At 48.6% G+C, this 12,804-nt stretch overlaps 1 protein-coding gene across 3 annotated transcripts in view; it reads left to right on the top strand.

Moving 5' to 3' along the window:
* UNC13B (unc-13 homolog B) overlaps positions 1–12,804 on the top strand; it is a 343,577-nt gene that overhangs the window by 45,265 nt on the left and 285,508 nt on the right. For all 3 annotated transcript variants that reach the window (XM_074995889.1, XM_074995890.1, XM_074995892.1), the window contains exon 2: positions 8,790–8,819. In XM_074995889.1, the coding sequence (XP_074851990.1) occupies positions 8,790–8,819 (30 nt within the window). The remainder of the gene's footprint in view (positions 1–8,789; positions 8,820–12,804) is intronic.

The following is a 12,804-nucleotide window of genomic DNA, read 5'->3' on the forward strand; positions in this document are numbered from 1 at the left end:
ATTCAGGACGCTGCATGGCTCTTTCTGTAGTGCGAGAAACTGGCCTTGTTGTGCCTAGACCAGGTCAATCTGGCGCTCGGCACAGGACACGAAGTAGTAACAGGGGCCACGCAAGTGTTCTAATTTACAGTGAAGGTTCACGAATGATGTAAAAATGGAAGTGGTGCATTCTCTACAACTCGCAATTTGTGGATCAAGGAGAAGGAGAACCTGTTCCTTCTCCTTTTTTTTGTGTGGAGGCAGGGAAAAAAAAAACAACAAACCAAGTTACGGTGGATTAACTTTTTTCATTCACTTGTCCTGTTCCAGAAACAGGTTAAAGAAAATATCTGTTTAACATGGACACTGTATAACATTTCTACGTGCTCTGCCTTTAGTTTAAAAAAAAACAAACAAACCCAAAAAGACCCTTAATGGCAGCGTCAGCTAGTTTCTCACCAATGATATTTGAAGAATAAAACAGAAGGCATTCTTCAATACTACAGTAACCTTTTCCTGTCTGGCAGCTCTGGACCAGGGATGTTGCCAGATATTCAAATCTTCTGGATAATAGAGAGGTAAACCTAGTAATGCATAATATAACCCACATACCTATGCGTGGTTAAGTGTCCCATGTAGTGGTACCTAGACCACTTCACAGGGAAGGAATAAGTGTCCTCTCCAACCTAAGCTGAGAGCCAGCTGGTCTTTAGGTCAAGCAGTAGAGGTGCCTGCACGAAGCTTCACAAGTCCCAGGTTTGGGTCTGCCTGTGGGCAGTTACAATAACACTAAAGAAAAACAAGATGAGCTATTAAACAAAAATATGTGCATGGTATTTTATTTACCAACAGTAGTTTTGTAAACCACAATCATACTCTATTTGCTTGTATTTTATTTCACTGTACTGTACTGCTGCAACACATAACTACAATTTACTTATGGTTAAAAAGCTGGTTTTGTGAGAGTTCCAGATGACAGAATGCTGGATATGAAAGAGTTTACTATATTTATCTTTTGAAAAGCATTTTAAAAGGGCTCAGATTAAAATATTATGTAGCGATTTCTGGAGAGAGGGTTAGAATAGGGAAGTAATTGGAGAAGGGGGGAAAAATCCCTGTGGGGTTGAATTTATTGTAGTACCATGAAAACTGATCTGATTTCTAATCTTTTTTACTAGCACACATTGGCAGATTCATCGCAGACTTGTCTCTCTGCACCCTCAGAATGGAGCCTGCTGTTAAATACAGAAAGATACATTTTATTGGAGACTGAAAGGTCCTTTCTTTACAAATTGTAGAGGGAAGTCTCTTGCATGGGAAGTTTATTTTTTGATTCCTGTTTTAAACATGTTTAGAGATATCCAGGCTCTAGTGTGGATCTGATCCTCGAACCCAGTGGCAGTTGGTGTGGGGTTTCAGGTGGGGTGGAGGAGGCGGGGGGGACCAGCCACATGCATCTGTTCCTTCTCCATCCCCACCTGCCTCTTCCTGTGGGAGCACCACCTCCAGCAGCGTGGCTAGAGCTTGCACTGCCCTTGGGCCAACCTGCTTTGGGGGCACTGCCACATTCTCGGGAAGTGGCATGATGCTGTCGGGGAGTGTGGGGGGGCATTTGTGTGGGAGTGCATGTGACCCTCTGTGCACCCCCCGCATTGCCCCATACAACCCCCCTCCAAAGTGACTGAAGAGAGATTCGTTCCACTGTGAAAAGTCAAGCTCAGTTATTGATCAGGAGGGGGAAAATAACTAGAAAAGATTTGGGATTTGCCAGAACTAACACGTGTTTGGAGGGATGGGTAGAGCATTCAATCCTCCAGGGAGCCTTTCAAGGCTCCTCCATGGTGAGGTCGGGGGACTGGCTTTGATGACTTCTCAGGTCTGAGATAGGTGTATCTCCATGTTTCAAAAGGCGGCTGATAACGAAACCCTGCGTGTTGAATAGTACCAGAGAGGCGGTGGTGTCAGTCTGCATTCTAACGAAACAGAAGAGCAGTCCTGTAGCACTTCAACAAAATGAGTGATTCGGTGATGAGCTTTCATGGAACAGACCCACCGCCCCAGGCAAACTCATCACCAAATCAATCATTTTGTTAGTTGGTAAAGTGCTGCAAAGTCTGGGTGTGTAGTTCAAATGAAACCTTTAGCAGATCGTTAACCCAGCCTCCCTTCCCTCCCCGACTTCTCCCCATCCTCTCCCCCGCTTCTTCCCATCCCTGTTTCTTTTGGGGCTGGAACGCGGGGTGTGATGCTCTCCCGAAGCGAGGTCTGGGGAAGAGCTCTGTCTCCTGGAACTGCTCAACCCCTAGCAGCTGGCTGCCAGTGATGCAAGTGGGAAATTGTCAGCTGGCTTTCCATTGGTTTTCCGTCTCACCATTAAAATCTTCAGGGGGGAATGTTGTTGCTGTCGCAAAAAGTTGAACTGGCCCAAGTGTCGCATTTTTCCCTCCTGCCCTGTGCTTATTTCCACACTCATGGGGCCTTTCTTTTCATTGGCTTACGAGTTCCTGGAAGAGGCAGGCAGCTATTGTGCAGGGGTTTGTGGTTGGAAAACAGGCGGGCAGACTCCTAGAAGTTAGCACAAAGACAGTCCGTCCACTGTGTCCATGAGGTTGACCTCAGTGAGGAGGAGTGCCTTTTGCAAACCAAGGAAATCGGAGATGGAAAGGGGCGGGGGGCGAAAGGGTGAATGCCTGGGGTGTTACCTGAAAGCCAGGGCTGAAGTTAATGGGGAGATAGATATCTTTTAGCTACTTCAACCCAGGGAGGAGTAGAGCCTGAAAGGCATGAATGCCAGCCTCATCCCGCTAGGCGGCAGCACTGTAGGGGGTTACTGATGCCCAAGCATTCAGAGCTGGTTGACAGATGGAGAAGAGCCACTGATAGCCAGCAGTGGGCCGGAGGTAGCCCTGCCAAGAGAATTTCCCCCTCTGCTGCTTCCTTGAAACATACGTATCTCACAGAGCTGGAAGGGACCTTGGGAGGTCATTGAGTCCAGACCCCACACTCACACCAGGACCTATCACCAGCACAGTGGATTTTTTTTTTTTTTTAAATCCAACTTGTTCCAGAACCTTGAAAGAACCTCTCAAGGACCGAGCTCTCAACCCTCAGTTTACAAGGCCAAGGCTCCGACCACTGAGCTATTCCCAGCCCCTGAGAACTTGTCCTCAGAGCTTGCCCCAAGGCCAAGGGGCAGGAAGCTTGGTGTTTTTATTAATCAACAAGGAAATGTTTTTACAGATTTTTATGGACAGGTCCAATTTTAGTTTTTTACGGAGCGTTGGTAAATGTAGTGATGCTTGGCAATCCTGGTGCAGCCGCACTTTAAAAGTAGTAATGTGGCTTAAGATCTAGACAAGTAGAGAGTCAGCTTTAAATGGATTGTGTATAGTGCTGTGTGTGTAATGTAACTGTGTGCTTGGAGCTTTGCAGAACAGGAAGGGCTGAAGTTACTGGTTCCCAGCTTTGTGAATATTTCAGATGTCCTCCAAAGTGTCGTAGAATTGGTGCTCTGTCTTGCACGTTGTCTCCTAGGCCCCCATGTAGCTGAGGAATCAGTTTGGCAGACTAGCCCAGGGTGCAGAAAGTGGGGATGGGCCCCCTCGGAGGGATGACATTTCAGAAAGGGGGCACAGCATGATCAGCTTCGGGGGCTCAGGCTCATGCATCTCATTAACAATGTTGGAATGTGTTACTGTTTTTGTGCCCGTGTATTCACCTTTATATACCGATGAATAACGTTTTTACATTCTACAGACTTCTTACACGCGACAACAGGGTTTTTCATGTGAACATCACTGAAATTTCCATCGGTCTGGGTTGCATTAGACAGGTTGGGGGGCTGCTAATTGTGGGGATGAAATGCGGGGCATGACATGAAGAGTTTGCTCACGCCGGTATAGAGTGCACGCGGCCTCTCTCTGTCAGGCCAGCATCAGATAGAATTTCTTCTGCAAACCAGAGCAGAGGAGCCTTTACTTACACCTAGAGCAAGTGTCCTCCACTTGCATTCGAGGCCCCAGAGTGCCAGCAGCTCTAGGTCGCACGCTGTGTGACACAGTCAGTCACCTTGGTCAGAAGCCACTTGCACACTGGGCACTCTGCAGAGCTAGGAGGAAGCCACTGCTCCCTGCTGCAGCGCTCCAGGAAGAAGAAACCTGCTGTCCAGGCCACTTGGGTGCAGCTGTTCCCCGCCAGGCTCCCCAGGGCTCTCCCGCAGGCTAAGAAGCAGGCTGGTGGGCAGGTAAAAGGGGCTGGCTGGGGGTGTGCCCCATTCCTGTCTGGGGCTGCCCCTGCCATGGCGAGGGGGTTGCAGCTGCATTTACCCAGAACTCTGCTGCTCTTCCTTCCCCAGATGGTTAGGGAGCGAGGGGAAAGTGCACATCTCATGTGCCTCACTCTCGCCCCAGCTGCTGAGGGGAGGGGCAGAGGAGTTCTTTGCACAAGCTGCACACTTTCCCCTCGCTCCCTGACAGGCGGGGAAGAGAAGAAGGGCACTAGTGACCTGATACCTGCAGCCCTTCCTCCAGCCCTGCCAAAACGGTGCCCTTCGCCCGCCCACCACAGCCCCCATGCTGAGCCCTCCACACCCCAGTCCCTTCCTCTGACTCCTGTGCTCCCCATCCTCTCTGGTCTGAGCCCCCTGCCCTGACTTCTGCTCCCCACCACTCTAACCCCTTGCCCCAAGGGCCCCCACACTCCAGCCCACACTTAAATTTCTTACAGGTACTGTCCAATCGCACCCCCTGCCCTGAGACTCCCTTGTGGAGGGGGGACATGACAGTACGCTTAAGAAACGTAAGTTACATTCCCCCGGCATGCTCATAACAAATAACCCCCCGCGTTCAGAGCCATCTGCTTCGCTGCCAGCAGCAAGTGGGATCTTTCCATTCCTGACCAGGTGGAAAGATCCACTGACATGTTAGGTTACTGCACAAGACCCTGTAAGCATTGGCAAAAGATCCTTAAGAGCACCTGTCTTCATCCTTTGTACCCATAGGCCACTGGTGAGTGGGTAGGTTGCCCTGTTCCAGAATCCAGTGAGTTAAACAGCTTCAGTGCCTGTGAGGCTCAATTCAGAGAGGAGCAGCTGTGATCAGCCACCCCAGGCAGTCTCCTGAGACCCTTACACCTATGTGATGTACAGCACTTTGTACCTGTTGTTACGCAGCATCAACATCCCCTCACATTCCTCCTCTGGGGAGCAATATGCATGAACTCACACCTTTACTATTAGCCATTCTAGTCACACAAGTCTTAACTGGTCAAGCTTTTAGCAGAACACTTCTAGCTTCTGGTTGAAATAATCTTGCCCTGTGAGAACATACACACTTGTAAAGAGTATTTTTCAGTGTTAAGGTCAGTCTCCAGCTTTTCACACTTCCCTGTAGTTCTGTTTGGGTGGTTCCATAACTGCAAATCATAGAATCCTAGAATACGAGGACTGGAAGGGACCTCGAGAGGCCATTGAGTCTAGCCCCCTGCTCCAATGGCAGGACCAAGTACTATCTAAACCATCCCTGATAGATAGTAACAGAGAGGAAGCCGTGCTAGTCTATACACTATCAAAACAAAAAGCAGTCAAGTAGCACTTTAAAGACTAGCAAAATAGTTTATTAGGTGAGCTTTCATGGGACAGACCCACTTTTTCAGACCATAGCCAGACCAGACCAGACTCAATATTTAAGACACAGAGAACCAAAAACAGTAAGCAAGGAGGACAAATCAGAAAAAGATTATCAAGGTGAGCAAATCAGAGAGTGGAGGGGTGTGGGGGGAAGATCAAGAATTAGATTGAGTTAAGTATGCAGACGAGCCCCTATAGTATGACCTCAAGGTATGTGTGTTACTGAAAAGAAATTATCGCTCCTCTGTAGAAAGGGAAATGGACCAATTGACATTTATATTCAAATTCGGAACATTAACACATGGTTTAAATCGGGATGTCAACTTTGAGTCACTATAGGGGCTCGTCTGCATACTTAACTCAATCTAATTCTTGATCTTCCCCCCCACCCCTCCACTCTCTGATTTGCTCACCTTGATAATCTTTTTCTGATTTGTCCTCCTTGCTTACTGTTTTTAGTTCTCTGTGTCTTAAATATTGAGTCTGTTCTGGTCTGGCTATGGTCTGAAGAAGTGGGTCTGTCCCACGAAAGCTCATCTAATAAACTATTTTGCTAGTCTTTAAAGTGCTACTTGACTGCTTTTTGTTTTGATCCCTGATAGATGTCTGTCTAACCTGTTCTTAAATATCTCCAGCGATGGAGATTCCACAACCTCCCTTGGCAATTTATTCCACTGTTTGACTTTTTCCTAATGTCCAACCTAAACCTCCCTTGCTGCAGTTTAAGCCCGTTGCCTCTTGTTCTATCTTCAGAGGCCAAGAAGAACAAGTTTTCTCCTTCCTCCTTATGACTCCCTTTTAGATACCTGAAAACTGCTATCACGTCTCCCCTCAATCTTCTCTTTTCCAAACTAAACAAGCCCAATTCTTTCAACCTTTTTTCATAGGTCACATTCTGTAGACCTTTAATCATTCTTGTTGCTCTTTTCTGGACCCTCTCTAATTTCTCCACATCTTTTTTGAAGTGCGGTGCCCAGAACTGGACACAGTACTGCAGCTGAGGCCTAACCAGCGCAGAGTAGAGCGGAAGAATGACTTCTCGTGTCTTGTTCACAACGTACCTGTTAGTGCATCCCAGAATCATGTTTGCTTTTTTTGCAACAGCATCACACTGTTGACTCATGTTTAGCTTGTGGTCCACTATAACCCCTAGATCCCTTTCTGCTGTAGTCATTCCTAGACAGTCTCTCCCCATTCTGTATGTGTGACACTGATTGTTCCTTCCTAAGTGGAGCACTTTGCATTTGTCCTTATTAAACTTCATCCTGTTTACCTCAGACCATTTCTCCAATTTATCCAGATCATTTTGAATTATGACCCTATCCTCCAAAGTAGTCACAACCCCTCCCAGCTTGGTATCATCTGCAAACTTAATAAGCGTACTTTCTATGCCAATATCTAGATCGTTAATGAAGATATTGAACAGAACCAGTCCTAACACAGACCCCTGCGGAACCCCACTTGTTATACTTTTCCAGCAGGACTGAGAACCATTAAGAACTACGCTCTGGGTCCAGTTACACAGCCAGTTATGCACCCACCTTATAGTAGCCTCATCTAAATTGTATTTGCCTAGTTTTTTATAAGAATATTATGTGAGACCGTATCAAATGTTTTACTGAAGTCTAGGTATACCACATCTACCGCTTCTCCCCTATCCACAAGGATCGTTATCTTATCAAAGAAAGCTATCGGGTTGGTTTGACATGATTAGTTCTTTCCAAATCCGTGCTGGCTGTTCCCTATCCCCTTACCACCTTCCAAGTGCTTGCAGATGATTTCTTTAATTACCTGCTCCATTATCTTTCCTGGCACTGAAGTTAAGCTGACTGGCCTGTAGTTTCCTGGGTTATTCTTATTTCCTTTTTTATAGATGGGCACTATATTTGCCCTTTTCCAATCTTCTGGAATCTCTCCTGTCTCCCATGATTTTCCAAAGATGGTAGCTAATGGCTCAGATACCTCCTCTGTCACCTCCTTGAGTATTCTAGGATGCATGTCATCAGGCCCTGGTGACTTGCAGACATCTAATTTTCCTAGGTGATTTTTAACTTGTTCTTTTTTTATTTCAACTTCTAACCCTACCCCTTTCCTACTATTTTTTTCCCCCCACTATTCAGACACTGACATATGTCTCTTGGAGGTCCATCTGTGTGACTGGTGTTGTCTTCTGGAGACACATTAACTGCTTCTTTAGTTCTCACTCTCAGGTGCAACTTACCTTGCAGCTTGTTAAGTGTGTTTTCTTGTAAATTCTTCCGCAAATGCCATGGCAAAGCTAGCAGGAATTTGGAGATAATCTTTGAGTGTTGATGGTGTAGTGCCAGAGAGCATGTTTGAGTGAAACATATGTAAAAACCTCAAACATTGAGAGGTGGCTGTTCTCCACTGGAGAAGAAACATGGGTACCTCCCTGCCTCTGGGCTGCTTCCCTACCTTCTGCACTGGGGCTGCTGGCTCCGGCCCACGCTAGCGTCACAGCTCCAGCCCTGCACAGCTGCCTACGGTGCTGGGAAAGCAAGCTCCGGTCCCATGGAGCTGTGGGGGAAGCTGGGTCCAGCCCAGATCCTGCAGGGCTGCGGGGAAAAGCTGGTTCTAGCTTTGTGGGGCTGCCAGGGGAAAGCCTCAGGGAGCTTCCCCCATCCCTGCGTTACTGCCGGCAGCTGACAGCCCCAGGCGCATGCCTGCCTCCAGCCCAGTGCTGCACAACTCCCGCCCCACTCAGGTGGCTGGAGGGAGGTGGGTTCCTCTGTAGCCCCCATCCAGAGCTGCCAGAGGATGTGGGCTGCACCCTCCTGCCCAGCTCTCTGATCCAGTGACAGCCCTTGTTGTTGCTGGACCAGAGGATGCCGGATTTAGGAATTCTGACCTGTGCATGTAAAGTCAATCAGGACTTCCATTGTCAGTGCTGTACAAACATGACTGTGTGCTCACAACTACTTCTGCGCGAATCACCCCAGTCTTCAGTAGAAATTCTTATCACCCCAGTTTGCAGTGGAAATCCAGGGCACAGAGAAGAGAAATCTTGCTCAGGTTTGTTATACAGAAAAGGGAACCCGAACCCTCCCTCGCCCTCAGTCACATGCTAAGTGCTTGACAGATCCCTGTTGTGTAGTGCCCAGAATATATGTTACCATGAAACATCACTAAATGTGTGTGTTTTTTTTTTTTTTTTTCTTCACAGTGAAAAAAGCAAAACTGCAGGGACCACCAGGTAAGGCAGACTTCTCTTGTTCTAAATAGTCATTAACCTGCAGACATGGCAATTTATTTTCAGGGCTGTTGAGCATCTGTTTTACTCATCCTGCTTTGTTGTGTGGCTAACATCACTGAATGTATGTTTCTTTTTGGTATGACTGTTACCTGGTGCACAGATAATACTTAGTGTGTGTTTTCCTGATCCCTGGGAGGAGGGTAATAGTCACAATTCAGGACACGCAGTCAGGCACAGAAAAAGGTTGTTTGCTTTTTGTACTTTTAGAATTTTTTTTTTTTACCATGTTCCCTCATATCTCGTCTTCCCAAGATTCCTCTGGTGACTCAGTTTTCTCAAAACTCTTGTTCATTAATAATTAGATATATGGAGTATTGTTGGGTAAAATCATCTTTCTGGCTCATTTCTCTGACCATGTCAATCCCCATTGAGATCTCTCTGGTCATTCCCCATTTTGCTCCCAGCTGGTGGCCACTGGTCCCTGCTGGCAGGGGGTTGCACAGTTAAAAGGTTAGCGTGGTACGCAGCAGGATTCAGGGCAGGTACTCAGGTGGAAAGGGAGTTTTGTTTCTAGTGCTTCTTGTGAAGCCATGTTTTACGATACCAAGTAATAGTAGATGAAGACACACAAAAGAGAGTTACACTTGAAGAGAATTGTTTGTATGGACATCATAAATCTTAATTTTGTCCTAATATATGGCTAGCAGTAAGGCAGTTTGTACGTTGCTGGCTCCAGGCCCACTAATGGGAAGAGGCAGGCAGCCAAGTGGGCAGTAGCCCTAAGGCCTGACGTTTCAAAGGGGTGCAGAGCTCTGGCCACTACTGCTGCTACTTTGCACGGCTCTGGAGGTATGAGGGGCCCAGTGCCACAATCTGCCCTTGTTCCTGCCCCTTCTGGGGGGTGCACAGCTGGGCCAACCCACCTTGCCCAAGGAGAGCACACTCAGAAACTCTTCAGCATTCTGTCACTTGTGCTCACGGCTACCTCGGAATGAAGTGCCAGAACCGGCGTTATGAATCATGTTACCCCAGCACAGCCCTCACCGTCCCCAGTCTCACTGTAACCTTCATTTCTGCTGTACACCGAGTTCTGAACGCCGGAAGAGTCAGGTGTGGTTACTGATGTTCTTGGCATTGGCGGTTTAGCGTTCTTTGCATGGAAATCTTCCAAACTTCATTTGCCTTTTTGCCATTATACAAAGCTGCTAATGACAACATTTAAATCAAATCAGTTTTAACACAGAGGGTATTTGAACCCTGCTCATATAAGCCAGGGAAGTTCACTCATAGAGCGAATAAAGGTAGGTATATCTATTCCTCGTTTCAGCGAGTACTCATTGGTAAAGCTCTTGTTAAATGAGGGGTGAGTGTACCCCACTTTGTAAACAGTATTTTCAGAGCTTGTAAAGTGAGAGGTACAGCACTGAAAGGCTTGGAAATCCTCACCCCTTGCCCTGATGCTGCCTCCCTCAGTCTCCCACTGAAATCCGCCATCATGGGTTTCTCTCTCCCGAACAGTGACCTGGCCTCCCATCTAACTCCTGGCCCCTCTCCACCCCAGAGCTGCCAAGACCCAGGCAGCATGGTGCATGTTTCCTAGTTGCTGCCTGTGAGCCACTCCGCAGCCTCCGACAGCCCTGGCCCAGCTAGCTCTCCTGCCTTCGAGGGCTGGATTAAGAAAGGGGTTGCTGCCAGGGGTGGGCCTGGTGAAGGCCTTTTGCAGTTCTGAAAACTATCCCTGTTGCTTTGCATGTTATTTGCACACAGCTCAGCTGTAAGAAGCTAAACCAATATGTGGCTCAACTGGGCAAATAGGGCAGCCCGAACGCCCGACCCCTCACCCAACTAACCCCCACCACCTGTCCTTTCTCCCATCACCTTATCTTCCACCTCCCCTCCAGGAGAGGGGCACAGCGGCCCCAGCCTTGGGTGCGGGGATAATAGGTGGTCTCCAAGCTCTGGCCTCTGAGGGGGTGGGGAAGAGAGCACGAGCTGAAGGAATGGAGCGGGGGCTAGCCTCCCCGAATGGGAGTCCACCTGCCACCCTTGCCTGAGTGATTTAAAAGGGTCTGGGGTTCCCCAGCCATTTTTAAAACTCCCCCAGGCCACTGGGCAATTTCCTTCTTTTCACCCCTTGTTGGTGAGCCTGGCTGAGCTGCCTCCTGCACTCCAAACCCCCAGGCCCCAGCCCGCAGCCCCTCCTGAAGCCTGAACACTGGACCCTCAGCCAGAGCCCCAACCCCTTATTTTTGGCCTCAGATTCTAGGAGTTTCCACAAAAAGCTAATAGTCCTGGGTCCCCACAGGAGTTAATTCAGCCCTTTTCATGATCCTGTATGATTCACCTCCCTTGTCATCTTCCTATGTTTGCTCCCTCCTGAGTCCTGTCTCCCACATGCCATGGGACTTCCCCAAGGCCCTGATCACCCCGTCTAACCCTTGGCTTGGGCCTAGCTGCTTCTCCTTACCCCAGAGACTTGCCTGTTGGCTGCTGCTGCCTGTGGGCTGCCGCTGCCTGTGGGCTGCCATGCTGAGCATGGCCAACACTTTCCCCCATCACCCCCACCTGTCCTTCCCCCTCTCCTCTGAGTGGCTGCCCCCGTTTTACCCCATAGGGCCCTGCTCTGCCCTGCCATCCCTACCCCAATCCCATTCACCTGCCCCGCCACCTTCCCACCATTGCTGCCCTCTCAGACAGCCGTCTGAGGCAGGCAGCGTGATGAGAGCCTGCCTGACAAAGCACCGCAGCTGGTCAGCCTGGCCTCTGGCTGCTGACCCCTTGCCCATCCTCCCCTCCCTCCATGTCATCGCTGGTGGAGTCTCCCTGGCACTTCCTGCCCCTATCATCTCTTCCTCCAGCTTTCTGCAGTTGACTTCAGAGCTCTTTGAAATTTACCCTGCTCTCTTTCGCTGCCTGAGGAGTTTCCTGTTGTGCTGGCAGCTGCCTGTGTGTGGCCAGAATTCCAAACTTTCCCTGCCTCTCAAGCCGTTTGGAGACTTCTGGATAGAATGCAGACAGGCACCACCTTGTTCTCCCTTGGAGCCTGCTGCCTGGTAGCCATGGCTGGGGTGCATGTGAAGTATTGCCTGTCCATCACAGAGGTTATGGAAGTCAGATTCTGTGGCTTTCAGGGACCTCTTGGACTTCCACAAGGGCCAGTGTGACTGACCACAGGGCCACCCAAGCAGTTTGCCCCAGGGCCAGCTGCTCTGGTGGCCCCTGGGACAGCCACACCAGCTGGTGTTGGATCAGCCATGGGGATGGCTGCACCAGCCTCTACTCTGGTGACCCTTGGCAGCAGACCCCAGCTGGAGCAGGTGCAGTCCACATCCCTGTTTAAGCAGTATGATACTAGGGGCGAGAGTCCCATTGTGCCAAGCCCGGTATACATATAATATCAGACAATTACAAAACGGTTTCTGGCTGTGAGATCTTGTGTTCTACCAAGTGATCTGGTATCATACGCTGCATTCAGATGCGAGCAGTTGCCACACTCAGGCACTTCTCATTTCACTCACGTTATAGCGGTTAATTTACAACAAGGGCTAGGCACTTTCATTTTTTCTGAAAGAAATGAAAACAGTTTCCCAGTGCATAGTTGTGTGGTGACCTGAAAACCAGGGCGATTCGGCGGCCATTTGCAAGGTTGCATTGTCTCGTGGGAGCAGCTCTGAGTGTGGCTTCATTGACATACCCAACATTTTATTGTGTGATGGTGGTAAAACTGGGGCTAAAACCAGAAGTCCTCTGACTCCCAGTTTTGTCTAAAGCAGTGGTTCTCAACTAGGGGTATGCCGACCCCGGGGGTATGTGGAACTCTTCCAGAGGGTACGTTAGCTCAGTGCTTCTCAACCTTTTTTTATGACACAAAATTTGGACTTCTTTTGTGTTCATCTAATTTTTTTATTTATCCTCTTTGCACAATTATAAGCATGATAGAAAGTTTATTGCCTATAGGCAAGTTCTTCCAACCAATCAGTTACGA

Source organism: Carettochelys insculpta, chromosome 5 (assembly GCF_033958435.1).
Source record: "Carettochelys insculpta isolate YL-2023 chromosome 5, ASM3395843v1, whole genome shotgun sequence".
Classification (NCBI taxonomy): domain Eukaryota; kingdom Metazoa; phylum Chordata; order Testudines; family Carettochelyidae; genus Carettochelys; species Carettochelys insculpta.